This window comes from Nyctibius grandis, chromosome 1 (genome assembly GCF_013368605.1).
Source record: "Nyctibius grandis isolate bNycGra1 chromosome 1, bNycGra1.pri, whole genome shotgun sequence".
NCBI classification, from domain to species: Eukaryota; Metazoa; Chordata; class Aves; order Nyctibiiformes; family Nyctibiidae; genus Nyctibius; species Nyctibius grandis.
In genome coordinates this window covers 19,661,974-19,689,162 of record NC_090658.1, presented here as the reverse complement: position 1 = coordinate 19,689,162, position 27,189 = coordinate 19,661,974, and the positions used below count along the sequence as shown (strand labels likewise).

The following is a 27,189-nucleotide window of genomic DNA, read 5'->3' as shown; positions in this document are numbered from 1 at the left end:
AGCACAGGTTACTTTCCCATAGGGCATTTCATTTCTGACATTAACAGAAAATAAGGTAAGAGTGAATTTTCTCGTTAAACAACGTGGCAGCTGATACAACTGGACGGTATCCATTGGCGATGACAGTGCTAAACTTACAGTTGCTTCTCTAATAGCTACATTTCAAACTTGAGATAGTTGGACACCCACTGATACAGGGGACGAGACTCCTCTTCCTTCCCAAACCTCAGATTTTCCGTGTGACCCGTTCTGTCTGCTGTTTGTTTCTGAGTCGGAAGGGACCCTGGCACTCCCCTCTTGCCACTCGGCTCTGATGTTTCAGCACAAGGAATATGGCCCTTCCACGGCAGATCCTCTCCGGGTTAGCTCTGACGGGCCTGTTCACAGTGAGAATTTTGGCGTTGCTTCTGTGTAAAGAAAAATGAAACCCAAAACCCAAAAAAACCCACCCAAAACCAGTAAGACGGACTCTGGGGGATGACAAAGCGCCCTGTGCTTTGGTGGGGGTAAGAGCCAGGCCTGGCTCCCTCGGCAGCGCTGGCCCACCTCACCCCGCTCCACGGGGGCTGCGGGTCCGGGTCCCTGCTGTGCCCACCACCCACCCGGCGGGTGCGGCCGGCGGGGCACCGGGCGCACCAGCCGCTGGGGGCTGCCGGCCCGGGGTGCCGGGCTCGGGGTCTGCGGGGGTGGGAGCCACCCCCCCCGGCCTCGCTCCCCGCCCCGCCCGCGGCCTTGAGCGGCCGCCGGCCCCGCCATGGCCTCGCGCGCCCCCGGCCCGCCGTGGGGGGGGCGGGGGAGGGAATCCCCCTCGCGCGCGCGGCGTGTCTTTTGTGTTTGTACACACGGCGCGGAGGGAGGGGGCGGGGCGGAGGGCGGGGCCGCGCCTTCCCTCCATTGTGCCCCATTGGCGGGCGGGCGGGGCGGGGGCGGGGCCAAGCGCGGGCCGGCCCTCCCGAGTCAGCCATCTTTCAATTGTGCTCGCAGCCGCCGCCGTCGTCAGCAGCAGCAGCCGCAGCTCCGGCTCCTCCTCGCGCCCGCCCGCCCTCCTTCCTTCCCTCCCTCCCGCACGGCAGCCGCGCTCGCCCAGCGGACGGGGTAAGTCTGGCGCCGCGCCCGCCGCCCCCCGCCACCCCCACGGGGGCACCCCGCCGCCCTCTCCCGACCCTCCCCACAAACTTTTGGGGGGTTCGGGAGGTCGGCGGCAGCTCGGGTCCCCCTTCCCGTACCGCCTTCCCGGCGCAGCCGGAGCGGCTCCCTCCGCCGGCACCCCCAGCCCCACTTCTCGCGGCCGTTGCTCCCCTCTGCTCCCCTCGCCCCCGCTCCAGACCCCCACCAGAAGCCTCCCTAGCCCCTTAGCTGCCTCCCCAGCCCGACATCCCCCGGATCGGGGCTGGGAAGCGGCCGCAAAGAGGAGGCACTCGCCAGCCCAGGGTAACTCTCCTGCCTTCCTTCCCCTGCTCCCCACAGTTGTTGCTCAGCTTCACCATCTTGTCTCTTTTCTCTGGTCACCGACCATATTTTTTTTTCCTATTGCATAAAAAACAATAAAAAGGGAAAGAAATTCGCCGAAGAAACGACCCAAACCCAACGCAATTTTTTGGTTTTCGAGTGCAAACTTTTCCGCTGCCTCCCCCTTCGTCTGCACCCACATGGTTTGGAGTTCCCTGCGATTTTTTCGGCGTTATTTTTCGCAATTTATTTTTTCCTCCTTTGCAAAAGGACGAGGGCTGCATTTCGTGATTGTTTCCATTTTGTTCTGGGTCTGGGAGATGAGTTTGCCTGTGAGAGGCGCTTGGGAGCGAGGCGGCTTGGGGAAGCAGTTACACAGAAAGAGAAAGACGGCACCCAAAAACCAACCCTACCCCCCCCCAAAAAAAAAAAAAAAAGTTTGTTGCTTTCTCGCACTTTATCCGGACCCTTTTTGCACGATAAATGCCGATTTGCCTGCGGTTGCGGCGGGTCGGGGAGCGCAGGCGGGCGGCGGCGAGGGCCGGGCTGCCCGGCGGAGGGCCGGCGGGGGCTGCCGTCCGCTCTCACGCGCTCCGCAGGTTCGGAGGAGGTTTTGGCCGGGTGGAAGCGGCGGGTCGGGAGCCGGCCCCCCGATGTTTGCCGGGCGCTATTCGCCGACACTCCGCAGGTGACGGGCGGCCGGCGGGGGGAGGCGGCAGCCGCCTCTCCGCGCCTGCTGGCGGGCGGCTCGCTCGGCCGCCGCAGCCTCGCTATTGAATTCGTGGGCAAAAAAATATGTATTTTAATATTCCGCCATCAGCAGACGTTTAATTTCTAATTTTTAAAATTTATGTTTTGATTTTTTTTTCCCCCCCTTTGGCGTTGGGAGGCGTTAGGCGGCCGCGAGCTCCGGGGCTAACGGCTCTCCCGGCCGTTGAGCGGTCGCGCGGCTCGGGGACCGAGGGGCCGTTAGCCCCCTGAGGGGGGGAGGTGCCGGCGCGGACGTGCGCCCCCCCCCCCTCCTCTCCTTCCCTCTCCCTCCCTCGGGCAGGTGTAAGGCAGCGACGTCGGCAGGAGCATGGCCCGCACCAAGCAGACGGCCCGCAAGTCCACCGGCGGCAAGGCGCCCCGCAAGCAGCTCGCCACCAAAGCCGCCCGCAAGAGCGCGCCCTCTACTGGCGGGGTGAAGAAGCCGCACCGCTACAGGTAACGCAGCGCCGCGCACAGGCGGCGCCGGGCCGGCACCGGGAGCGCACCCCCCACCCCCCCCCGCCCCAAAACTCCCCCTCCTTCCCTCCCCCGCGGGGCTGGCGGGGAGGGGCTTCTCCCCGCCGCCGTGCTCCCTCCGCACCCGCTCCCCGGGGCCACACGCCGGCACCGCTTCCCCGCGGCGGGGTGCGGGTCGCCCCTTACTAAAAAAAAAAAAAAAACAAAAAAACCGAAAAAAAAACACAACGAAATGCCCAGCGTGGGCATCGACCCGGTATTTACCGTTAGCCCCTTTCCGGGCGTTTCGGTACCGGTGCCTAAAAAATCACCCACCCTGCCCCCTACCGTGAACGACTCTGCGATTTTTTTTTTTTTATTTTTTTTTTTTAAAAAACTTTTAGTTATTTAAATGCTGCAGCAGGGTTGTGCCGCCGCCAAGTTTATTGTTACCGGCGTATCTTAATTTACTTGTAGGGTTTGATCCCTCCTCCTCGGCGCCGTTTCGGCTCCGGTGACCGTGCAGGGGAGGTGATCTGCCGCCAGAGGGCGCAGCCTGCCCGCGGGTGCTAGAGCCCGCCCCCCCCCCTCTCGACTGTCCCGAGTAGAGACGTTCGTGCACCGGGGGTGGGGGGTGCAGGCGGGGGGGGGCGGCAGATCTTTTTTGATCCTCAAATAATGAAGTTTTCCCGTTCGATGCAGAACGGTCACAGTCGTGCTTCAGCCCGGAGGATGATCTAGGGCTGGGTGTGCGTATTCCTGGGGGGGGCAGAAAATGGATTGGGAAGGAGGAGCGGGTTTGAAATGGGGAACTTTAATGTAAAAGTCTGTTGCTATAGGTGTGAGGTGGGATTAATAGTCCAGGAGAAAGGTAGTAAAGCTGGAGTTGGAAGATACAAAGTTTCCACTGAAATAAACCAGGTGGACTTTGTGTCTGCAGAAGTACCTTGTTAATCTGAATTTGGCCTTCTGACACCAAAGCTAACACAAGGAAATAGACTAGATACTTCGTACCGATAGTATAACACAGAGTAATACAAATTCTGTTAGTTCTGTGGATGTTGACAGTGTCTTATGTCAGTAGGGAAGAAGAACCAGTTTCACCTTAAAATTGTGCTGGCTGTGAGGGTCCTTGTGGAACAGCGGAACCGGCCAACTCATGGCGGCGTTGGGGTTTGCCACGTCTGTGAGGGGACATGTTGGTGTCAGTTAGCTAATGTGTGCTGTCCACCTCTCCTCTTGGTGAAGTCAGGGCCTCGAGGGCCCCACGTCTCTGCCTGGGGGTCCCTGGGGAGGCCGTGGAAGTTTGCGCAGATGGATGGTGAGAAAGTAGTGACCTTTTGCCAGTGAAACTGGTTTTGTATTGTAAACGCCGGGAATCTGCTAGTGAAAACGGCACCTGTACGGTGCTTAGTTTAGGTGATGAACCCAAGTTTTTAAAGTGATGTAGAATATGTTTGAATACTAATTCTTTTTTTTTAATGATTATTTAATTTTGAAAAGGCCGGGCACCGTGGCTCTCCGTGAAATCAGGCGCTATCAAAAGTCCACCGAACTTCTGATCCGCAAACTTCCCTTCCAGCGCCTGGTGCGTGAAATTGCTCAGGACTTCAAAACAGATCTGCGCTTCCAGAGCGCTGCCATCGGTGCTTTGCAGGTGAGCGTCACCCAGGGGTGCAGCCCTGGGGGGTCCTGGGGGAAGGCTGCCCGTCCGTAGGCAGGGGTCCGTGCTCCGGGTGCCCCCCCAAAACCTGGAGATGGAAGGTACAGGAGGGCTCCGCCTCCTGCCCCCATTGGCCAGGCTGTTTCTAGGGTTAGCCCCAGCTCCGCCCGATTGGTGGGCTGCTGCGGTGGGTGTAGCCCGTCCTGGGGAGGGGGCTGGTATGGGGGGATGCACCCCTCAGCCTTCCCTTGCTCAGAGTGGACCTGGTGATGCCCTGCAGGTACCACAAGCTAAAATAATGCAGTGACAGGTCAGCAGCTCCTTACAAAGGCTATAAATGTGTTTTTGGGGGTTTCTTTTATGTTGTGGGGTGGTAGGTTTTTTTTCTATAGCCCCTACCCTGCAAGTAGTCGCACTGGACAGAACAGTGCGTCTTAACTAAGACACTTAACATAAATCTCTTTCCTCTGTCCTCGAGCTTTGTCAGAGGTTTTGCCTGTGAAAGCTGCGCAGTCTGAGAGGAAAGCGTTGTCACGTAAAGCTTGTTCTGGTGTGTCCTAATGCAGGTCTTGATATCCTCAAATGCTCTTTAAAGAAAAACAGGTTGATAAGCCACAACTAAATGCCATGAGGGAAATAAGTGCTTTTGTATGATGTAGTTGATGCTAAATACATGATTTTTAAAATATATTAGTTAAATAACTTATTTAGAGTATATTGAGGGTGAAATATTGATTGCGCTTTCTGCCCCAAATTCCTGCATCTAAGTTAGGTCCCCTCCACGACTGTGTCCTTGTCATGGGACCGTTTCCCTCTCGTGACAGAAATACATTCCTGACTAAAGAGAGGTCTCTACTGTTGTTTTAGCTGTTGAAAGATTGTTCCAGAACCTATCTGCAATTGTAGAATAGATGAAATCCAGGCAAAATTGTCTTTTTCTGGTTAATGACTTCCACCTGATAAGGGCCAAGACGTATGCCGTGAGATGCTGTAAACTCGAGCACATGCTTGGCTTCAAAAGGTGGCAGCGTGCATTTGCAGAGTTGCTGCTTTTGCTTTTAGTTGTTGTTCTGTCCTCACGGCTGTGAGGGGAATGTGGTGGTTCTTAAATCCTGAGGTTCACGTGTGTGTCTTTTTATCAGGAACTGCTTATTAAAATTTAGTCAGTAGTTAATACATTTTCAGAAGGCTGGTTTGAACGTTCCTGGTTTTGCATTAAGGAATTGTTGATATAGAACTTGTTCACATACTGTTCCTAGTGCTTCCTGCTTGCATTTTTGCAAAAGAAAACTTTTAACCTCTTTAGCACCATATTGTTTGTGCCAGCATGGCTTATTTGGTGAAGTGTCTTAACTCTTCATATAGTGATTTGGCAAAACTGTGTTAGGGGAACTTATGATAGCCATATCCTACTTGGTATGAAATGTCTTACTAATACTACAGTCCTCATCTGCTGTGGTAAATATTTTTATTTCTTTGTATTAAATGCTCTATGTTATTAAACAGGAACTTTGAACATGGTAAGTTGATTTTGCGGTTCCTGGTAATGAAATTGTTCACACAAGCTATTCTCTTGCCTGTATTCTAGAAAGGGGGACCTCAGCCTCCTTTCTGTGAGGGAGCCCCATCATTCCTGCCTTCTCACCCCAGCTGTGTGCTGTGTCCCAGTCCACGTGCTGGTCTGATGCTGGCATGCCGAGATGCTTCCTAGGAGATTGTTAGGTGTTAGAATTTTGTGTCAACCCAAAAACGTGTAAACAGTTACCATTGCTATGCTGGGCTTCATAGTAGCTAACTTAACATGAGCCAGAAGAATAATTAGGTCCAACTGAGCTTCTGTCTAACCCAGAATCCTGTTTGCAGTGGTTCAGTAACAGGGAAAACACTGTGTTCAGGGTTGTGGTTTTCCCAGGACAGGGTTTGTCCTTTGCCCCCCTCAAGTGCTGACCCCATGTTTCTCACAGATGTGAGGTGAGAACGTTCTGTGATAGTGGGGGGCTGTGCTGTGTGCCCCAAATAGACTGGGTGCTTAGGCAGGAAGAAAGTATAGGAATAGGACAAGTGTCTAATGGTAATTCTCTGACTGCTGTCCTGTTTTTGGTGATTCAAGGAGTTCCTGAGCTAAAGGAGTTGTTGCCTTATTTCTAGTAATTCTCAGTACATTTTTTCTGCTAGTTTTTGACTTTTGAATTAAGCCATCTCTTTGGTATCCTGTGGCAGAGCTGTGTGCCCGAACTGTGTGTGGTGAAGGAATCCCTGCTCGTCTTTTCTCTAACACCTGCCAATTTCACCTGATGCTCAATAGCTCTTATGCTGGAAGAGGCAGCAGACAAGTCATTCAAATAGTGTAAGCCAGCCTTTAAAAAAAGAAATTCCTAAACAAACTATCCTTTGATAAGACAAGCCCTTATCGTGGGAGAGTCCCACCAGAGTATTGGTTCAGTTGTGTTCTGGAGGATGTATTCACCAAATGGCAGTGGTACGCAGCTTTGACATAAAATATTATTTGGTGGTTTATGAGAAAATGGAGGCTTTTGTTTTTGTAGAACCTAAAACTTTTCGCGTTTGCAAGTAATAAAGATAGAAGCCTAAACTTAATGCTGTGTTATGTTGTACTTTGAATTCCTATTCTTTCATAGTGCTCAGACTGAAAGTGCTCTTAACTCTTTTTTTTTTTTTTTTTTTTTTTCCCTCCTCTTCACTAGGAGGCAAGTGAAGCCTACTTGGTTGGCCTGTTTGAAGATACCAACCTGTGTGCTATCCATGCCAAACGTGTCACAATTATGCCAAAAGATATCCAGCTAGCACGCCGCATACGTGGAGAGCGTGCCTAAACTTCACTATGGTGGATTTGTCATTCTCGAAGCAAAATCTTCTTCCTGTTATTGGTAGTTATGAACGTTAGATATTTTTTCCATGGGGTTAAAAGGTACCTAAGTATATGGTTGCAAATGGAAAAAAAGGGGACAGAATTGGCTATTGGCAAGTTTTTTTTCCATTTTCATTTGTGTGTGGATTTTTAATATAAATGAGGGGACATAAAACATCAATGCGGTCAAAAAATGTTTCAGTGAACAAGTTTCAACAATTCAACTTTATAAAAAAAAAAGTTATAAATAAACCTGTCAAATTTTTCTGGACAATGCCAGCATTTGGATTTTTTTAAACAAGTAAATTTCTTATCAATGGCAACTAAATGGTGTTTGTAGCATTTTTATCATACAGTAGATTCCATCCATTCACTATACTTTTCTAACTGAGTTGTCCTACATGCAAGTACATGTTTTTAATGTTGTCTGTCTTCTGTGCTGTTCCTGTAAGTTTGCTATTAAAATACATTAAATGATGCCTGCTTTTAGTCTTGATTTTTAAATATTACATGTGGGTTATATTTGATTAAAAAATAATCAGCCTTCCCTTTTTCTCTTCAATATGTGACCTAAATACTTACAGCAGATCTAGAAAATAAACACTGGGGATACTACCTTGGCTGAAGTAGTGTATATATGAGGGTTTTTTAAGAGTGTAAAATTTCTGTACACTCCATGTGAAAGAAAGTTTGGTGAGTATATTACCAGGTAGAGTCTGGAGCCAGACTGAGCTCTCTAAGAAAGCTATAGTGCTAAGAAAAAGCAGTTCTGTTGCTGTTTAGGTTCCTTTCTTACTTGACTTAAAGCTGAATTTGGAAGCATTTCTGATTTTCATAGTTTGTTAGTATGGTGTAAGTGGTAGGGTGTGGTGGTTTGGGTTTTGGTTTGTTTTTTTTTTTTTTGGTGAGGGGGTTTTTTTTGCCTGTTTGTTTTGTGTTTTTTAAAAAACTTGCACTCTGTTATCTGGTTTCTTGGTTTGTAGGTGTTCGCTTTTTGGTTGACTACCTTTCTGTTTCAGTCACACCCTCTAGCATGTTGAGAGCTTAGTCCATGTGTTATTAAGTTTCATTTTGTACACTCCAGTCAAAAAGACTCTTATAGCATTTTTGTTAGTTACAGCACTTCATAGACAGTACTTAGGAGCATAAATTTGAAACTTACTATTTTTTTTAATATTCCTCACCCAATTGCTGATAAAAGTTCCTGTGAAGAAATTTACTACTGAAATTATGTTCTGTAAAAACTTGGGTTTGATTTTTCACCTGAAACTTGGTTAAGGATTCTGATGGACCAGTCTGGAAATGAGATCTGCAGAGTACTTTTTGGTAGCTCTTGCAGATAATGAAATGAGTTAGAGAAGAAAATACACAGGCAGTGAACAGGCTTCACCTCTATGCTAAGACCCCTACAGAGCTTATTTGCTGCAAACTTCTTTCGAGAGGTACTGAGTGAGCTCTAAACGTGAGTGAATTTGTCTGAAGATTTCCAAAGAGGATTAATAGAGATGTATTATCTGCTTTGGTATCTTGAGCAGAGCCAAAAATTACAGAATAAATCCCATTATTCATAACTTGCTCGGCTCTAGTAATGAATGCTGTCTCCCAGGGTTGTGCAGAGTAAAGTCTATTTAAATGGAGTAGCTTGTCACAGAGAAAACTAATGCTAGACAAAATGTGATCACATCCTTTTGATGCCAAGCAGTTCATAGCTATCAACTAAAAATTAAGGAAGACTTGTCGTGGAGCATCCAGAACCACAGAAATGTAAAAGGTGAGCAACTGAGACTTAGCTCATTTGAGATGTCACTTCTGTCTAATTGATAACAACCCTGTTAAACTTGCTATAAATGCATTTCAATATAATTAACTACTTGTTTTGCCCTGTCCTTCAGAAATCTGTTTCATGCATCAGTCAACAATGTTGCAACCACCTACACAAAAAGGTAATTAGGCTGATTTTTTTTTTTTTTTTTCAATAACCTGGAACTGAAGTATTGATAAAGGAACTTACTTTTTTCTTTCTTAGGTATATTAGAAAACCAAATCTAGAGATTTTGGTACTCAAATGAAATACCAAGTTCTTTCTCTTAAAAGAGAGAATTGGGGTGAAGAATACCGTGACAATGCAGTTAAACTGTCAAGGCAGAAGAATTCATAATGGCAGACAAAAGGATCAGGAGTCTATGCAGTTGACAACATTTAAGTGTGCAGTACTACACCTACAGCTTAGGGATAAAGTTTTGCCTCTTTGAGAGTGTTGGTTGTAATGTTGTGGTCCTAGAGACACCATGTGAATCCTGTTAGTAATTAGCTGTCTATGTCTGTATTGATAGAGTGCTGTCTTGGTTTTATTCCTGAGGAATCTCTGCTCATGTTTTTTCAAGTATGATGGATTTTCATTAACAGGTATTTCCACTGTATTGCTGAACAAGTTACTTAATCTCTAGCTTTCTCACCCCCTGCCCCGAGTACACTATATTTTTGTCGTTAATGTGCAGCACCATGAAAAGAAAAGCAATTAATCACCAGCTTTCAATAAGAACTGCATATTTCAAATTAATATTTTGCCAGAATGGTCAGGTGTTGGTCCAATTTTGGATGGATCTTCTAGTTGATGCCATTTAATGTTAATGAAGGAAGGGGGGTACAAAAGGTGATATTGCTTTTTTTTTTTTGTAATGCTGAGAGTTTAGTTATTTGCAGTTCTATTTTTCCAGCAGATTCTAGAAGCTATCTGTGTAAGTATTGTTGGCATAACTCATCCAGAGTTGACAGTTCACTTGCACCTGGGAGCCTCTCAAAAGACAAGTTCTGCAGTACAGAATGAGCAAAACAAAAAGGTGGGGAGTGGTGTTCATACAAAAGCTGCGGAGGAGGAGGAACAAGATGACTGTCTACAGTTCCTGTTTAATCAACTTTTTTCCTTGTGTAGTAGCATTCCTACAAAAATGTTTTTGGGAAGTGGTGGAGGGACAGGAGGACTATGTAGCACTGGAGATCCATGGTTAAGGCACGCATGAATTGGTAGAGACGGTAGGATTTAGAGTTAAGTTTTAAGCTGCTGGTGTCGTGATACTGGCGCTCCCTTCCTTTGGTCACTTCAGGATTACAGGTTCCTGTTCCCTGGGGTGAAGAAGAAGGGGGGACAAAACAGTTCTGATCCAGTTACATGCGGTGGTGTGGTTTAAAAATAACTGAAGGGTTGTGTTTTGTTCGATGCAATTTCCTTACTTCGCACGTTGCCACATGTCCATCGTGCTGTTTGGAGTGAGCAGTAGCTGCTGGTGGCCCTGTTAGCTGTCTGCATATGCAGGTTTGGGCATCAGTTAGAGAGAAATCAGCCTGTAGTCCAAAGTCTGCAGGCGTTTACCACGTAGGTATTGCAGCTTGTCTTCTTGCTCTCCTGGGCTGCTTCCTCTGGAGCTGACAGGTGGGAAATGAGTCAAGGGGGGAGTTAGCTGACCTACAAGATGGCAATCCACTACAACATTGCTTTTTGGTGTCCTAAACGTTCTTTTGGTAAAACAAGGGTGGTCCTCTTGAAACTGTATATGCCTCCTTATTGGGTGAGATCATTTTTGAGGAAAAAGTGGGATTGAGCGCACCCTCAGCAAGTTTGCCAACGACACCAAGCTGTGCGGTGCGGTCGACATGCTGGAGGGAAGGGATGCCATCCAGAGGGACCTTGACAGGCTTGAGAGCTAGGCATGTGCGAATGGCATGAAGTTCAACAAGGCCAAGTGCAAGGTCCTGCATGTGGGTTGGGGCAATCCCAAGCACAAATACAGGCTGGGTGGAGAATGGATTGAGAGCAGCCGTGAGGAGAAGGACTTGGGGGTGATGGTTGATGAGAAACTCAACGTGAGCCGGCAATGTGCGCTTGCAGCCCAGAAGGCCAACCGTATCCTGAGCTGCATCAAAAGCAGCGTGGCCAGCAGGTCGAGGGAGGTGATTCTGCCCGTCTACTCCTGTGAGACCCCACCTGCAGTACTGCGTCCAGCTCTGGGGCCCCCAACAGAAGAAGGACATGGAGCTGTTGGAGCGAGTCCAGAGGAGGGCCACGAAGATGATCAGAGGGCTGGAGCACCGCTCCTATGAAGAGCAGCTGAGAGAGTTGAGATTGTTGAGCCTGGAGAAGAGAGGCTCCAGGGAGACCTTATTGCAGCCTTCCAGTACCTGAAGGGGGCCTACAGGAAAGCGGGAGAGGGGCTTTTTACAAGGGCAAGTAGTGATAGGATGAGGGGGAACAGTTTTAAACTGAAAGAAGGTAGATTTAGATTAGATCTTAGGAAGAAATTCTTGACTGTGAGGGTGGTGAGACACTGGAACAGGTTGCCCAGAGAAGCTGTGGCTGCCCCCTCCCTGGCAGTGTTCAAGGCCAGGTTGGATGGGGCTTTGAGCAACCTGGTCTAGTGGAAAGGTGTTCCTGCCTGTGGTAGAGGGCTTGGAACTAGATGATCTTTAAGGTCACTTCCAGCCCAAACCATTCTATGATTCTATGAAACTACTGACAAACAAATATTAATGGATTGAAAATAACTTCAGAGTTTGTAGTTTTCTTTTTTTTCTGAGAAGCACGCTTTTCCTCAGCCAGTTTTGCAAGCACCATTTAAAGTCTTACAAGATTCTTAGTATCTACAGTTGCCGTATGTCAAAGAAATTGTAATATTTAAAAAATGTAATTTCCTATTAACTTGTGGTCTTGGGGAGTTGCGGGGAAAGGGAATAACATCAGACTCGAACGTGGGCTAATTTGACAGTGACAGAAAAAGAAATCTGCTTAAGTCATGCATGCTGCATTCTCTGCAAAAAGATATTACGGTTTACATGTGGGAGAGGTGTAATACGGATTTAAAACATTCTCATTCTGTGGAAAAAGTGCGTTCATGTTCCTCTTTCATATCAAAAAAAAAAGTAGGCTGAACTTAAGTTTCTAAAATAGTTTACCTCTTTTTCCCTGTAGCAATTCTTCTATTTCCTGGGCAATTCAGTTGCAGCTGAGATTTTTGAATACTAGAAACAAGTTGTAGTCATGTGGACGTCCTCCTGGGGAGGAGTGTAACTGTACTGGGTGGAGGGATGGATGTGACGTGGCTCCTTACCTGTTAGTGGCAAACATATTCAAAAGTTGAATGTTGGTTTAAGGCATATCATTGCATGTATGTCCACAATTCAATTTCTGAATTATTTTATGAAGTCCTTTATAATGTGTATGTGATAAACTGTGGTTTAGGTCTTTGTTTTAGATTTGTATGTTAACAGCTGTATTTACTGTATTTGCTTGCAATTTTCTTGAGTAAGTACAAAACCTTATTTTTAATTAAGTTGTATGCTTTGTATTAGCAACACAAAAAGAAAGCTTGCCTACCAGAGCCAAAAATTAATGTACTGGGAAATAACTTCAGACACCAGATCAGTCCCTCTCATGTGGCTGTATCAAATTCAACTGGTAGTTCTTGCGAGCTTGATTACCCTGGAGCTTAAACCCAGCATTTCAGATTTTGTTTGGAAAAGTAAGTTGCTGAACATAAAGTAACTATGCTAGTGTACCTATGCTGAAGTGATGCAGTACTGAGCTGGGTTTATCCAGCCCTTTATCCCATCTGGCAGCAGCTATTAGGTGATGCCACTGTCCAGGGACCAGATTCATTAATGCCTGCTCTACAAACGGTTGTAGCACCTACTTGAAATTACTAATGCCATCTTGTTCAGGAAGGAGAGTAAGTGCAGCTATTTCTGTTAAAATAACTGCTCACCAGCAGTCTCTTAGGCTGGTGAGTTTTTTGGGATGCATTTTGTGATTTGGGATTACTATCCCAGGACGTGCATTCTTGCCCTCTGACTTTCATGGGGTTTTGTGACCACTTAGCGGTTTGAATCCACTTTTTGATGTGACTGAAACCATCAGTCTCACACGTGTGCTTCTTGTGCCACTGTTTTTGGTCAATTAGCCAAATAATTTGACTCTGCATAGCTGCTTGATCTGAAGCAACAGAGCAGGCAAGAGAGTAGGACTATGCATTTCCCTAGCAGTGTACAGTTTAGGTTCAGTTTCACAATACGCTTAATCCAAATTTATGCCTGTGTTACCATTCTCATACCAGCTTTTCCTGTCACTCTTGCCTCTCTTGAGGCTCTGTGATGGGTTACTTCAGTTTATCTCCTGGAGCTTAATTTTAAATTCAAGGTTTAATGAAGATCAGGCAGCGTTCAGATATAAGATGTCGATTGCATTGTTTACTGCAATTTTGTTCCTCACTATAGGAAACAAACACATGCAACTTTTCTTGGCCTTTATAATGCGTAAGGAGTTAAAAACACTTTTCATGTAACTTAGCTTCAAAGGCTTGAATTCAGAGGAGGAATTCTAGTGTCAGGTTTTTCCCTGGTCCAGATCACCCTGTTGATACTAGGGAGCTGTTTGCTCAGCTTTTACCTGTGTATTTTTCCTATCACCATGTATAATGAGGCATCCGCAGTGACGAGATTTTCTTTTTGCACTACGTGGATGTTGTAGACTTCGTTTATGGCAGGTTTGCCTACAAACAGATTTTGCTGAACAAAAAGCCACTGTTTATGTATTTTTTTTTTAATCGAAGGAGGCTTTGTTATCTTCTGACCTGGATAATACAATATCAAAAAAAATAGCTCAGTGTGTGAAAAATACTACATCTATCAGAGTAGAATTAAAAAGGGACCATTACGACTGCATGGGCTGATCTGCTTAGTGTAAGCGACTGAATTTCATCAGATGGTACCTAACCCAGTTCATATTGTCTTTCTGAATTTAAAACATATGATGCTTAGCATTGCATGTAGCAGAGGCTGCAGACTTGCTATAAGAGACTGTGTGTGCAACAAAAACATCTCCAGGGAATGCGAAGGGACTGTCTGGTCTCTGTTCAGGAGAGCTACTGTCACTTAGTTGACTAAGGCAAGGGATCGCTCTCAAAAAAACCCCACAAACTATAAGAATTTGTTACTTTTTATATATGTTTTGCAAGGGTGCCTCAGCATAGTATGAGCCCTCTTTTGAGGGTTATATTTCAAGCAGCGATTGCCTGGTTGGGGGAGGAGACTCCCCCTTATTGCCTGGTCTCGTATTGTTGGACAGCTGTTACTCAAAATACATCCCTCCCCTGCTACCCGGATGAGAATGAAGTAAGTTAGGCCAGAAGAGTTCTGGTGTATGGCCAAGTATCTACTCCAGATGAGACGAGCTGGTGACATTTCAGGGGCTGCGAATGGAGAAGTAGGATTGAGGAGGGACACACAGGCAAGAGCATGTCTTTTTCTTCTCTTGCCCTTGTAGCTGACTTTCTCACTTCTCACTGGACAGAAGTTGTGACCTATTTCAGAGGGACTTTCTGTACAGAAAATTGGTTTCTGGGTGTTGTCCCAGAGGCAGCTGTAATATCTGTTGTTTTTTTTTTTTTTCTGATTCATACCACCCCTTCCCATCTTCCTGGCCCACGCACGGGGATTTTAATAAAATTTAAAATAATAATTAAAAAAAAATTCTCAAAAAAACACCACCAGCAACCCATCTGATCCTTGTAGGGGATAGGTACCACCTTTTCTTTCTCCAAGAATTTTCTGTGTATGCCTTGCAGTGATGGATTACTTCTGAATAAAGGGGGAAGGACAGCATGAATTGTAGCTCTAAGTGTGAGGGGCTTTTTGGTTGCCTCCTGCCTGTCATCCCTGAGAATATTACCTGTTACATGATCACAACAAAATAAATATACAAGAAGTTGTTATTTATTTAAAATGAAGAGTATTGTCTAATTGTGAGAAATGGCTGCAAAATCATGAGGCTTAGGTATGCTCTCAGTTGTAGCATGCCTAGAGAGAAGCTGTCTGCGTTTTGCTTGGTTGTGATGCTTACTGTCCCTTTGCAGCAGTAACACTGAAGATCCAGACACGTGGGTAAAACCCCACAGAAGATGAGGTTGGAGTCAAAGACAGGTACGGTGTGTGCTCTCCAAGTCAGTGTCATAGTCACTCTTGAGTGAGAAATAAGCCTAGATTTCTGTCCGTCTCTCTTGATAACACATTTGTAGGCTTATGTGTAGCTTGCGGTTTGAAAAGTGTGCACGTATTCTCTGCTGTATTGTCCCCTGCCAACAGCATCCCCCTCATCTCCTTGTGTAGACATGCCATTACACACAGCAGGATCGCTAACAGCAGGGGTGCTTTATGTCACTAGAAGCTCCTGTGAAGTCAGAAAGATGTAAGGAAAAAAAAAAGCCTGAAAAGGAAGACAAAAATCCCTACGCTCTGGAAACCACTTGTGTCTCCTGATGGTGTTAGGACTGAGTGTTCTTGTCCCCCTACCTTGACAGGAGCCTCTCCTCACCTCATCGCGTTATGTTTGCGTTTAGGTATATGCTGTTTCATGGAAGCGCCCCAAGTAAAACCCAACTGGAAAACATCTATTGCATATACATCCCTCAGTGACTGCAAGCTAATTCCATGTGCATCAGTGATAAATGTTAACCCTTGGTTTTGCCCCCACCAACCTTTGCTCATGAATGATTAGGCTAGTTGATCCCTTCTCCTGCCAACCTAGATTTGGGAGAGATTTTGCAAGTTCAACTACTTTTGAGTTTTCTTTAGTGTCTGTTGAAGTTGATGAGGAGTATAATTACCTCTTCTGCCTTTACCTTGTGAGGAGAGGACAGGCTGAGATGACACAGCAGTCATCAGGTGAGAGATGCTCTGTTCTTTCCCCTATACTGGAGGAGGAGGAAGGCTGAAGAAATGGTATTTACAGTCCTGCTCAGGCCTCCTCTCTCAATGCATCATTGCCTGGCAGTTGAGCCCCTGCCAAGCAGCCTGGGGGTGGGAAGGCTGCCAGGTGAACACATGGGCATGGATGCCGGCTGTGAGGAGCACGAGCACGAATTGTGGATGGCAGGATGGGCATCCCAGCTGGGCGCATCCCCGGGACTGGTTGCCGCTGAGGGGCTGTGTCCCTACATCTAAAGTCTGGAGTGACTTCAAACAGTCTCCGTGCCTGCTAATTCAGGGCATGAGAGAGTTGCCAGGCTGCAGCATGCACAGCCCTGAGACGTCAGGCTTTGGCTTAGCTGTGGAGCAGGTAGGGAACTGGCAGCAGCGACGTGAGCTTCTGTGTGCTGGCTTGCTGATGTGCTTTGCCCAGGGGGGCTGTCTCCACGGGCGAGGGGATGATGGCTTTTTCTTTGTGCCTCCTGCCAGCTGCACCCAGCTGAGGCTGAGGGCACGGGCCAGAGAAGATGCGCAGAGGAGGGGGGACCTCCACAGCAGGTCCTGGGTATGTGGGCAGGTGTATGGAACACTGGGGTTTCCAGGCTGATGCTGGCACTACTCTCCCAGGAGGACAGGATGAAAGCTGGGACTTCACCAACTGGAACATGAGCAAGGGGGAAGTCCAGGGTGTTGGTTTGAGGGATACTGCTGTGGATGCACGCACTGCCTTCCAGGAGATAACTGGCACAGTTGAGTCCAGTTGTGTCAGCAGGGCTTTGCTGTATTCCCAGGGCATGACCTGAGCTGTGGTTAGCAGTGCTAACTCTTGTGGTAGTCGCTGAACTGGCACCAAGGAGTTGTGCCTTGCTGCTGACCTGACCTGGGACTGGGCTGGATCTGGAGCTCGGGTGTTGCCTGAGACGCATAGCACCAACCAAGGGAAAGCATTACATGATGAGCAGACCTGAAACAGTTGTTGTTGTCTCCCTCCAGCCCCCCTCTTCAGGTCTATGTGTGCAAAAATTGAGCAAAAGCATTTTTGTTTGTCTGAGGTGTTGAGGAAGAGGGACTCATTTTCTTTTAGTGAATTGGGGGTAGAGCTTTTCTGGTGGTGCCAGCCCCATCCCCATGACAAAGTCATCCTTCCGCCCTTCCATCCCCTGGTACATGAAATGCTTTAGACTGGTGGCTACTTGCCCTTGTTTTGAAGTGATGGAGCTGCCTCTTTGATACAACCGCCAGCTCTGCTGCGCAGCTCAGACGTAGCGAAGTTAAGAGATGTTTTCTGCCTGGTGTCAGCTTGAAGCCTCACAGACACTGAATCCCTCTAGAGGAGGGCACATCTGTTCAGGAATCTGATCTCATTTCTGCCTTATAGATTCTCCAACTAAATGGACCATTTGCTTTCATGAAAGTAATTGATTTGAATGCTGTGGAAAAAAGAAGCCAAAGCCACGGGCGCTATCTAACCTCGCTAGTGTTTATTCAATAAATTAATAAAATAAACACTAATAGGGTAGCATTCAAGTTCACAACAGCGCAGTGATCTATTTTTAAGCTGTGGTGGCTATTGCTAGCAGAGCACACCACACAGCAGCCACTATCTGTAATGTAAAAAATTCTGGCTACTGGTGCAGATAGTGGTTATAGTGCACCCATGAGCATCGTGGAGCTGGGGCATAACAGCTCCATAGAAACACATCTGTTCCCTGCCACGCTGACGAAGAGCTGCTCTGGTTACACTGCCTGCTGCTCCTGGCATGGAATTTGTCCCCCTGGTCTTAGTTACCTGAACAGGAGATCCTGTAAAATACAGCACTAATACCGGGGGCTGTTGACCTTGGCACTTTGTTCCTGAAGCTGCTCTGACCTTCCTCCTGCCTGGCTGTTGTGCAGTGAGCTTGTGTCCCCAAACACAGGGAAACCTGGGTCCCGTAAACTCTGTCCTAGGCTCTGTGTCAATGTGACTTGTGTAATCTTTCTACAAATAGGATAGGCATGGTTACGTTCTTGCTATAAAGCTTCTTCCCTTCCCTGCCACGTCCGTAGCCTCCCTGCTCCCTACCCACGATAAAGCAGAAATCCTGCTGCACACCCTGTCTGAAAGGAGCAGCAGGTACATCTCTCCCAGTCCACGGACTCCTTCACGTCCCTCTCCTGCTGCCGCACCCACCCACTTCCTGGCCTTGCGTGTGGCAGGTTAAAAAACAGCTTGTTTCTGCAGGTACCACAGCTGCTGCAGCAACTTGTCTGGCTGAGGCCATGTCCCCAAAGCTGGCAGCGTTCTTTCTCTCATAGTACTCAATTCCCCTCTCCTTCTGACTTTGGTATGAGGTTGGGCAGATGCTTTTTTATGTGCTTAAATAATAATATACATTATTTATTGTAGATATATTATTATAAATAATATATATTATTATTTCTATATATATATAAAATAGACAATACATATTATTTAAGCATATGAAAAGCATCTGCCCAACCTCATACCAAAGTCAGGTGTGGGGAATAGAGTACTCTGGCAGAAGGATGCTACTAGCTTTATATATCTATACATATATATTTTACTCTTTTTTTTTTTTTTTTTCCCCTGGAGGGCTGATAAAGGTTTACTTGTTAATGTTGCCTCTTCTGTATTTTTTTTTTAATAAAAAGGAGAAAAAGTTAAGTGGATTCTTCAGAAAGAAGACATTTTTACAGATGTACAGCTATTAAAATGTCACTAACAAAACCGTGGGGCTTATTGCTATTATCCAGGCCACAGCCTGTCAGGGGCCAGCCCAGGCGCTTTCTTTAGGGGGTGTGATGTGCTGTAATGCAGAGGACGGTGATTTCTCTCCTTCTCATGCACATACATGCTCTCTCCTGCCCTCTCCTCACCTCCTCTGGGAAATGCCTTTGCAGTTTTGAGGCAGATGCAACACAGTCCTAATGATGACCTCTTTCTTGGATATATTTCATTAGATACTAGAAGGCTTGTTTTGTTATCTCTCACGGCCTGCCATCCTGTTGAGATTCCAGCACGTGCTCCACAGAGCACCTCAGAATCAAGGGGAGCAACTCAGGTTCCAGCTTGCAGAGACGGTATGCAAGGGAGGTGTGGGATGGGGTACAGTAAAACTGGTGACAGAGCAAGCGTCCAATTTCAGCATGCCCCTGGGTTGATTTGGTGTCACGTACAGATATGGTTTCTCCTCATGCCAACAAGGTTTTGTTGAGTGGTTGTGGTTTTTACTGCCAGGTGGATGAAGATGGCTCCAGTTGGGTCCAGGAGAACTAACTGTGCTTTCCTTGTCCAGCTCGAGGAATATGCATGTCCGTCCTCAGGCTGGAGCTTGTGTGAGTAGGTGTCACTTGTCCCTCTGACTCCATGTCCCTGCCAAATATATGTGAGGGGAAGGGGGTGTGGTTAGAGCTAACAGTTTAAACTATGTGAGGGGTCTTTGTCACATGAAAAATGGTAAAAATTGGTAGGAAAAGTGTCTTAGTTCTGGGCTTCCAGAAAAGTACACCACCAAGCTAAAATGACCTTCTCTATACTTGACCAGCGGAAGAGCCTCATCCCCAGCTAGCCTGGCTAAGGTGGTACCAGTAAAACCTAAAGGTCACCCTTGATGTAAGGTGCGTGTGCTGACTGTGAGGTCCAGCTGAATGTGGTCCTGCTCCCATTCCTGCCTTGCTGAGAGCCTGTCTGCAGTCAGCTTTGCCCTGGGGCTCCGGGCTCACAGCAAATGGTTGCCCTAACCCACCCAGCGCCCACCCTGACACCCTCTCGCCAAGCGTGAGTCCACGGTGTGGACTGTGTTTGTGATTCCTGAGCTCTGAAATCCTGTTTTACATCAGTGTTTCTCCACTGGTTTTCTTTATACCTCTCTCTGCACCACATCCATGCTGCTACTTTTCATGAGAACAGCTTAGGCAGGCTCTGCTGAAGGGAGAAATATTGGACGCCGTCTGGAGCTCGCTTTGAAGCGAGGTAAACAGGGAGCAGACAAGGTCCACAGTAAGCCATTTGGCACTGGGTAGAACTGCCTTTATTTAGCACCACGACGCTACTGTCATCCTCAGGATGTAGCCTGGCACTAATTGCTTCTCCAGTTGGTTTAATTATACGTTGGTCCTGAGATGCTGCTGCTTTTATACAGCTATTGAGAAGATTCACATGGTAGCTGTTGCTGCATCCCTTGGGTGCTGGGAGCTGCTGGACCATGGTGCCAAACCTCAGCTCCTGGGTGAAACTTAGTAAGATGCTGAGCTATTGCTTTGGGGTGAAGGCAGCCAAAATAAATTTTAAAAAGCCTCTACCCATCGGTACTTATACAACACCACAGCTGTGAGTACTGCTTCATGGGCTGAGGAGGAGTGTGTTGTAAGCGTTTCTGTATCTAATAAACCCAGAACCAAGTACAACAAACCATGAGGTGTAGCAGAATTGGGGCAGAGACACAAACAAGCAGAAGATGAGGACCGGGGAAGAGCTGCCCTGAGATGCAGACACCCAAACTTGCCCCAGGAGCAGGTTTCCCATTCTCAGTCTTGCCCCGAGAATGACTTTCTCAACAGCTTTGGGCAAGTTACATCACTTCCGGGCTTCCCTTTTCTCACCTAAAAATGAGGTTGCTGCTTTTCTGCCTTTGCAGTGGTGCTGGGAGGACTGATACTGTTTGCAACATGCTCCAAAGAGCCACCAACCCCTATGTGAAATTTATCCTGGAGATTAGGGGTTTAGCCCCCGAAATGCACCCTCCTCCTATTACAGGTCCTGTGAAAGCTGGAATAGATGCTCCTGGGCAGCTCGGAGAGGAGCGTGCTCTTGCTGATGGAAATCTGCTTTCAGCACTGTCACTGAACTCCCTGCTGCTTTACATGTTAGCCTAGATTTTAATAATGATATTATTGCATTGCTGAACAGATTCATACAGCAGGAAATACATCCACTTTATTTAAAGGCAGCTAAATAAAAATATTTTATTTAATAAAGTATCATAACATTCTTTTGGCACTAGACCTGTCCTCGGTGCCACCCGTGTCGAGTCCTGTGTCTCTGTTGGGTACAGGGCTGCACGGTGCTGATGTCAGCAGCCAAAAAGGTTTTTTTGATGAGGAACCAACATCTTTGGCTGAGGATGTTTGTGATTGCAATGCCAGCGACAGTTGAAGATTATGACATTAAAAATATATTTTTTAACTACAGTTAATTGATTCTCATGGGGTATCAGCATGCAATGGGCCATTTTCTCTATTTGTCACTACACTTTGCTAAATGACATCAGCACTGCTGCCTGTTACCATATCTCTGCTGTGACCGGCGAATCTCCTCGTAGCTCGGTGGTGCCACGCTTTGATTTCTGAAGATAGAGGCTAACCCCAGCTGGTGCAGGCAGCAGCCACCCAACTCTCCAGATGCAACTGGAAGACCAACGCTGCCGGACAGTTTCAGTTATTTCATGAACACTGTGCCGTACCCTGCATCCCCATATTTCTTACTGCTTCTTTCCTTTTCCTGCCCCACTGTGGCTCCGTCTGGGAAGCCAGAGCCATGTGTGTGTCCCCAGGCTGTACATCAAAACTAGGTTTTTTTGTGACTGTGGCTCTGCAATAAACGAGGAGGAGAGCATGTCCCTGCTTGACTGGTACGTTAAGCAGATGTTCAGTATCTAGACCTCATTTCAGGCAGGCAGAAAAGAGGAGGAAGGAGAAGAGGGTGATTTTCTCTCCTCCATAACAGCCAATGATGCCCTTGCAAACCTTCTGCGTTTGCAACGCCAGCCTGCAAATTCGGCATTAACAGCTGTTCTTACGCTGCTGGCTGGATTGCAGGGATGCTGCCTCCCAGGATATCTGAGCGTGTGTGAAGCTGGCTCCAGCTGTGGACGTGGAAAGGGCTAAAAGGATGCTTTAGAGCCGCCGAAGAAATGCTGAAAGAATATGCTTGGGGTTATGAGGCTGCGTCGCACCCGAGCTGACCGCTTCAACCCTCCGTCGAGCTACTCTCCTTTATATTTGTTTCTTACAGAAGCAGCTCAATTTTTCATAACTTCCCTGTGTGATAGACTCATTATTATCTGTTGTTGTTACTATTCTCCAAGGTGACAAAGCATCTGTCTGGTAGAAATAAAGCCCTAAGAATGAGCTGAGCCATCTTGACTCTTGGACCCATTTTTGCATCCATCCAGACAGCTTTGTCCTCATGTGCAGTCATCAGCAGTGAGGAAACGTCCCATTTACAGAGGGATTTAATAAGTGTTATTAATGTAACAGGGATTTCTAGGTACAAAGCAAGAGCTAATTAATGTGTAAATCATAGAATCACAGAATAGTTTGTTTTGGAAGGGACCTTAAAGATCATCTAGTTCCAACCCTCCTGCCACAGGCAGGAACACCTTCCACTAGACGAGGTTGCTCAAAGCCCCATCCAACTTCCAGGGAGGGGGAATCTACAACTTCTCTGGGCAACCTGTTCCAGTGTCCCACCACCCTCACAGTAGAGAATTTCTTCTAATATCTAATCTAAATCTACCCCCTTTCAGTTTAAAACTGTCCCCCCTCATCCTATCACTACTTGCCCTTGTAAAAAGTCCCTCTCCCACTTTCCTGTAGGTCCCCTTCACCAGGTACTGGAAGGTAAATGTGCTCTAGTTAATCAGGGGGGCTATAAATACCACTCTACCTGGGCTGGACACATTTAAGATGAGGTGGCTTGCTCCATTTCATCTGAGGGATGAGGAGCAGAGTGGGAAGTTCTCATCCCTGTGCTCCAGCTAAGAGGTCAGCCTTCCCCTTGCCAGGTTAATCACCCCCTTCCCACCTTGATCTATGCAAACAGTTGTTAAAATAACCCCTCATGTTCCTGTTTAAGTTGTTTTAACTGCACAAATGACTTCTATGTAGGTACAAGAAAGACAGAGGTCAAAATTATAGCCGACGGCTATTTGGAGAGCAGAACATCTGTGTGGCAGGCTGGTAAATTCTGAGTATTTTGTGGAAGAAAATGGAAGGGCAGTGGTGCCCTTTTCAAGCTGTTCCAGAATCAATCCATCACTGAGCAGAACTGCTTTAACTTGCATGCTTCATAAGGAAAAATTCCCTTTCAGCAGCAGCACAATGGTCACCACAATGGGATGTGAGTTGGAGCGAGTCCAGAGGAGGGCCACGAAGATGATCAGAGGGCTGGAGCACCTCTCCTATGAAGACAGGCTGAGAGACTTGAGGTTGTTGAGCCTGGAGAAGAGAAGGCTCTGGGGAGACCTTATAGTAGCCTTCCAGTACCTGAAGGGGGCCTACAGGAAAGCGGGAAAGGGGCTTTTTACAAGGACATGTAGTGATAGCACGAGGGAGGACGGTTTTAAACTGAAAGAGGGTAGATTTAGATAAGATATTAGGAAGAAATTCTTGACTGTGAGGGTGGTGAGACACTGGCCCAGGTTGCCCAGAGAAGCTGTGGCTGCCCCCTCCCTGGCAGTGTTCAAGGCCAGGTTGGATGAGGCCTTGAGCAACCTGGTCTAGTGGAAAGGTGTCCATGCCTGTGGCAGGGTGGTTGGAACTACCAAGGGTCTTTAAGGACCCTTCCAACCGAAACCGTTCTGTGATTCTATGATTCTAGGCTCATAGCAAAAACCATCTCAGGGCTGTGCCAGGCAAAGAGGTTGCATCTCACAGGATGCCGCAGAAGTGACAGTCACCAGGCTGGCTTCCTCCACTCGACTGCTGAAAAAATCAAAGAGCATCAGTTGTATTGACAATAGTGGAAGCAGTTTTGGGTAAATGCTTCAACTTCCCATCATATTAAAAGGTTTCTCCCATGCTAAGTTTTCTCCTTAGTCCTACGTCCACGTGGAAGAGTGCCATTGGATCCAGTCAATGAGGCCGTGCAGCTTCACTGGGCATAAGGGACTGAATTTGGACCCCATTGAAGGAGGCAACAGCTCTCTCAGATTCAGTTTGTTCCCTTATCTCCAGGTTTCAGAAAAGAATAAACATTTTACAAGTTGAGGAACAAGGAAAAGAAAAAAAACCAAACCTCTCTGATCAATTACTTTGCTAAAGTAGCTGAAAATTGCTCCTGCCCATTATGCATCTATTCCAGGAGCAGTGATACAGAGGAATTTAGCGAGGAGTTGAGGTCAGCTGTTCAGTGTGCACAGGGGCAGTTTGGGCAGCTTTCTGTTCTTTTAGCAATAAGGCAAAAAGAATTGGGGGTAAAGGACTCATCTGGGAGGAAACTGCCCAGGGCACAGAGTCAATTCAGAGAGGTAATAGAGTGCCTGCGTGCAGGAAAAAAGTGATTTAACAGAACACAGGACTCCAATTCCAAAAGTGCGAGATACCTCGAGCCCAGGGGGAGGTTTTCGCAGGAGCTCGCCCCTTTGACAGTGTTCCTGAGAGCAGCAGCCACCACAGTACCCGCCTGGCTGGGCTCTGGCCACCATGATGCCAGGCACCAAGTGATGGCGAAGGCCATTGCAGTTTTACCAAAGCACCCAGCGCTGATCGCTCACTTGGAGAAACTGGCAACCGGGGCTGAAAAGGGTGAGGTGAAGGGGTGTGGAGGTGATTTCGGGTGGCAAGGGAAGAAACCGAGGGTGTTTCCTCAGCCCGCGTGCTGAGGCTGCCCAGCACAGTGAAAGCTGGATCCCTTCCTTTCTCTGAGCTGGTCTCATCAAGTGAAAACAAGATGCCAGAGGCTGAGGTTTATGTCTGGTATGTCTGAAACTAATCAAAGGAAAGAATATTTTGCTTGCCTGAGCGTGGCAGGGAGCGTGCCAAGTCTTTCCTGTGGGACCATGGCCGAGGTGTTGCTGCACGCTGGGTCAAGGGTGGCAGGTCCTGACGGGCAGGGACTGATGGCAGCAGCAAGGGACAGGGCAGGAATCACAGATGCTGGACCAGAGTTTAAAAAACCCCATGGAATAAACTATATACTCTGACAGGGTTGGGAAAGGAAAGCTGGATGTCACCCCCGGGGTCTGCAGTCCCCCTTAGGGAGCTCCAGTTGCACTGTGCTGCTTATCTCCTGCCTTCCCAGCCCCTTCCCTGTCCCACCTCCCTCCTGCGGCAGAAATTTGCTATATAAAAAGGGCAGGGTTTTGGAGATGAGATGAAAATGGTCATTCATTTCCTTCCATCTCAAAACTGAGTTTTCTCACTCAGTTGCTGCCTGACTTCCTAAGTCAGAGTTTAGCACCTATCACCTCCCCCTCTCACCCCCTGCTAATTTCCCTGCCCTGCGATTTGGGTTTTCCCTGGGCATTTTCCTGCTCCCTTGAGCCGTGAAATTTCCTGCTATGGACATCACTTGAATTTACACATGCAATGCAAAGGCTGACAAGGGGAGATGAGAAGCGTGGAAGCCGTGCGAAGGGGATATTGTTTCTATAAAGCTTCCATAAATGACAGGAGAACACTGAGCTGGATGGCAGGAATGGGTCTGCAGCCTGAACCCACTGCGCTGGGCCCGCTTTGGGATGGAGACAGGTACGGGGCTGGAGGAAAATATCTCTCCTTGGGCAAGTTGCTAGAGGAGCAGCAGAAACTCCTGTGTGAGCTGAGGCAGACAGAAAGAAGCATTGTCGTGTCTATTTTAGGATTTTGTGCTGCTGCTCCTCACCGTCCTGTCCACATACATCCCTTTAATGGATGTTGCTCGAGAGGAAGCACATACATTCTCCTGCGAGAGGGTGCCTGTGCCCGTAAGCCTGTTTTCCCAAGACTATAAATTGGTCCTATAAAAGATGTTACCTCTCCCTGCCTCTCCTTAATAACTAGGTGTTGTGGCTATAACAACACTTCGCTGCCATCATATTTTTCACCAGGACTCCAGTCCCTCTTTTTTTCCTCCTGAGTACTGAACAGCTCTCAGCAAAACCAGGCAGTTCAGCACCCCAGCATCCTGCATCCCAGTGGCAGCTGCTGGGTAGGGGTGGCTGGGCACGTGGATGTGAGCAGAGGGATCTGGTGAGGATGCTTTGGGATGAGATGGGACGCTCGGCACAGAGGGCAGCAGTGATGGGGCCACATGAGAATTTGGGAGGCGGATGGATAAGGCTCGGGTGTGTATCGTGTGGTCCTGGGCAGCCCTCCTGGGACCTGGCTCCACACTCACATGGGTATAACCACTGTTTTTTTGCTGTCCCTCTTGGGACAATCTCCCTGTCACCATGCCACAGTGCCCTGCGGGGAGCCCAGCCCCGAGACAGGAGCTGCGGTGGGACGGTACAGGCTCATCCTTGGGGACTCAGCGTTCCTTGTGTGTGAGGAGCATCTTCACTGCCCTCATCAAGCAAAGGCAATTGGTGCCTGATCAGGCAGGCACTGCCCTATGCCAAACCCTCCCGACAACATGAATCTCGGGGACAGATGGAGCAGCGAGGATGTCCGACAGGCGCTGGGGCAGCCCATCTCCTTCCCATCCCAGTCCCAGCATGCCCGTGGAGAGCACCAGAGACCCTGCTGATGGCCCTGGCAACTCAGAAGTGGAGTGGAAAGGGTGACTTTCAGTTTTATTTAAAAACAGTAAATGCCTGACTTCCCCTTCAAATTACCAAGCAGGGAAGTGCTCATCTGCACCCAGTTTCCCCCACCGAGTGCCACTGGGACCAGTAGCAGAGTTAGGTCCTCTCTCCATAACAGGCATCCAAGTTGAGGCACTTGCCAGGTCTTCACGTAGCTTCTGTGTCGGGCTGCTCCTCTTCCTCACACACATGCAAAGGGAAGGTAGCAGAGCAAATTGCATCTGAAGGTTCACGTTTCTGGATTTCTTTTCCTCAAGGACCTCGGAGCCCTTTCACCGAACCTTAAAGATGAAGCATGTGCTTCTTCAAAAATAAATGTATGCCTTGGGTGCACAGTGTGTAAGCAGAGTGCAGTGTGGTTGCTGAAAATCTGTGCAAATCCAGTACCAGGGCAGTATATATTACAATAATAAAGGTTTAAAACAAACCCTTAGAGATTATTCTTACAGATGAAACTTTGAGGTAACCTTTGGTCACTAGGTAAAGCCTTAGGGGGGACTTTCAGTCATGGTTCACCTCTTCTTGTCTCTTATGCATGGCCAGGTGCCTTAGGGGTAACGTGGGGGGGCTGTGTGCTAGTGAGGATTCATACATTTGGGGTCAATCGCATCTTTATACTTAGAAATGGGACTTAAACGTGTTGATCTTCTTTGCCGATCGTTGCGTGAAGGAAAAGGGGAACATCTATAAGGCAACAAATCTTGTCAGCTCATGGTTGGCACGTCCTGGCCAATAGGTTGAGCAGAACCAAGCAGCTG

The 27,189-nt window shown here is 47.6% G+C and overlaps 1 protein-coding gene across 1 annotated transcript; it reads left to right on the top strand.

The window, feature by feature from the left end:
* Positions 1-969: 969 nt before the first annotated feature.
* H3-3A (H3.3 histone A) lies at positions 970-7,664 on the top strand. Its single transcript, XM_068407948.1, has 4 exons — positions 970-1,095; positions 2,501-2,655; positions 4,159-4,312; positions 7,024-7,664. The coding sequence occupies exons 2-4, from the start codon at positions 2,528-2,530 to the stop codon at positions 7,150-7,152; spliced, it is 411 nt and encodes a 136-aa protein (XP_068264049.1). The 5' UTR covers positions 970-1,095; positions 2,501-2,527; the 3' UTR covers positions 7,153-7,664.
* Positions 7,665-27,189: the final 19,525 nt, after the last annotated feature.

Excerpts from the sequence above, each read along its gene's own strand:
- H3-3A (XM_068407948.1), top strand. The coding sequence starts at position 2,528 with ATGGCCCGCACCAAGCAGACGGCCCGCAAGTCCACCGGCGGCAAGGCG. Across the intron at positions 2,656-4,158 it reads AAGAAGCCGCACCGCTACAG|GCCGGGCACCGTGGCTCTCC; the intron begins GTAACGCAGCGC and ends AATTTTGAAAAG. Across the intron at positions 4,313-7,023 it reads CTGCCATCGGTGCTTTGCAG|GAGGCAAGTGAAGCCTACTT; the intron begins GTGAGCGTCACC and ends CCTCTTCACTAG.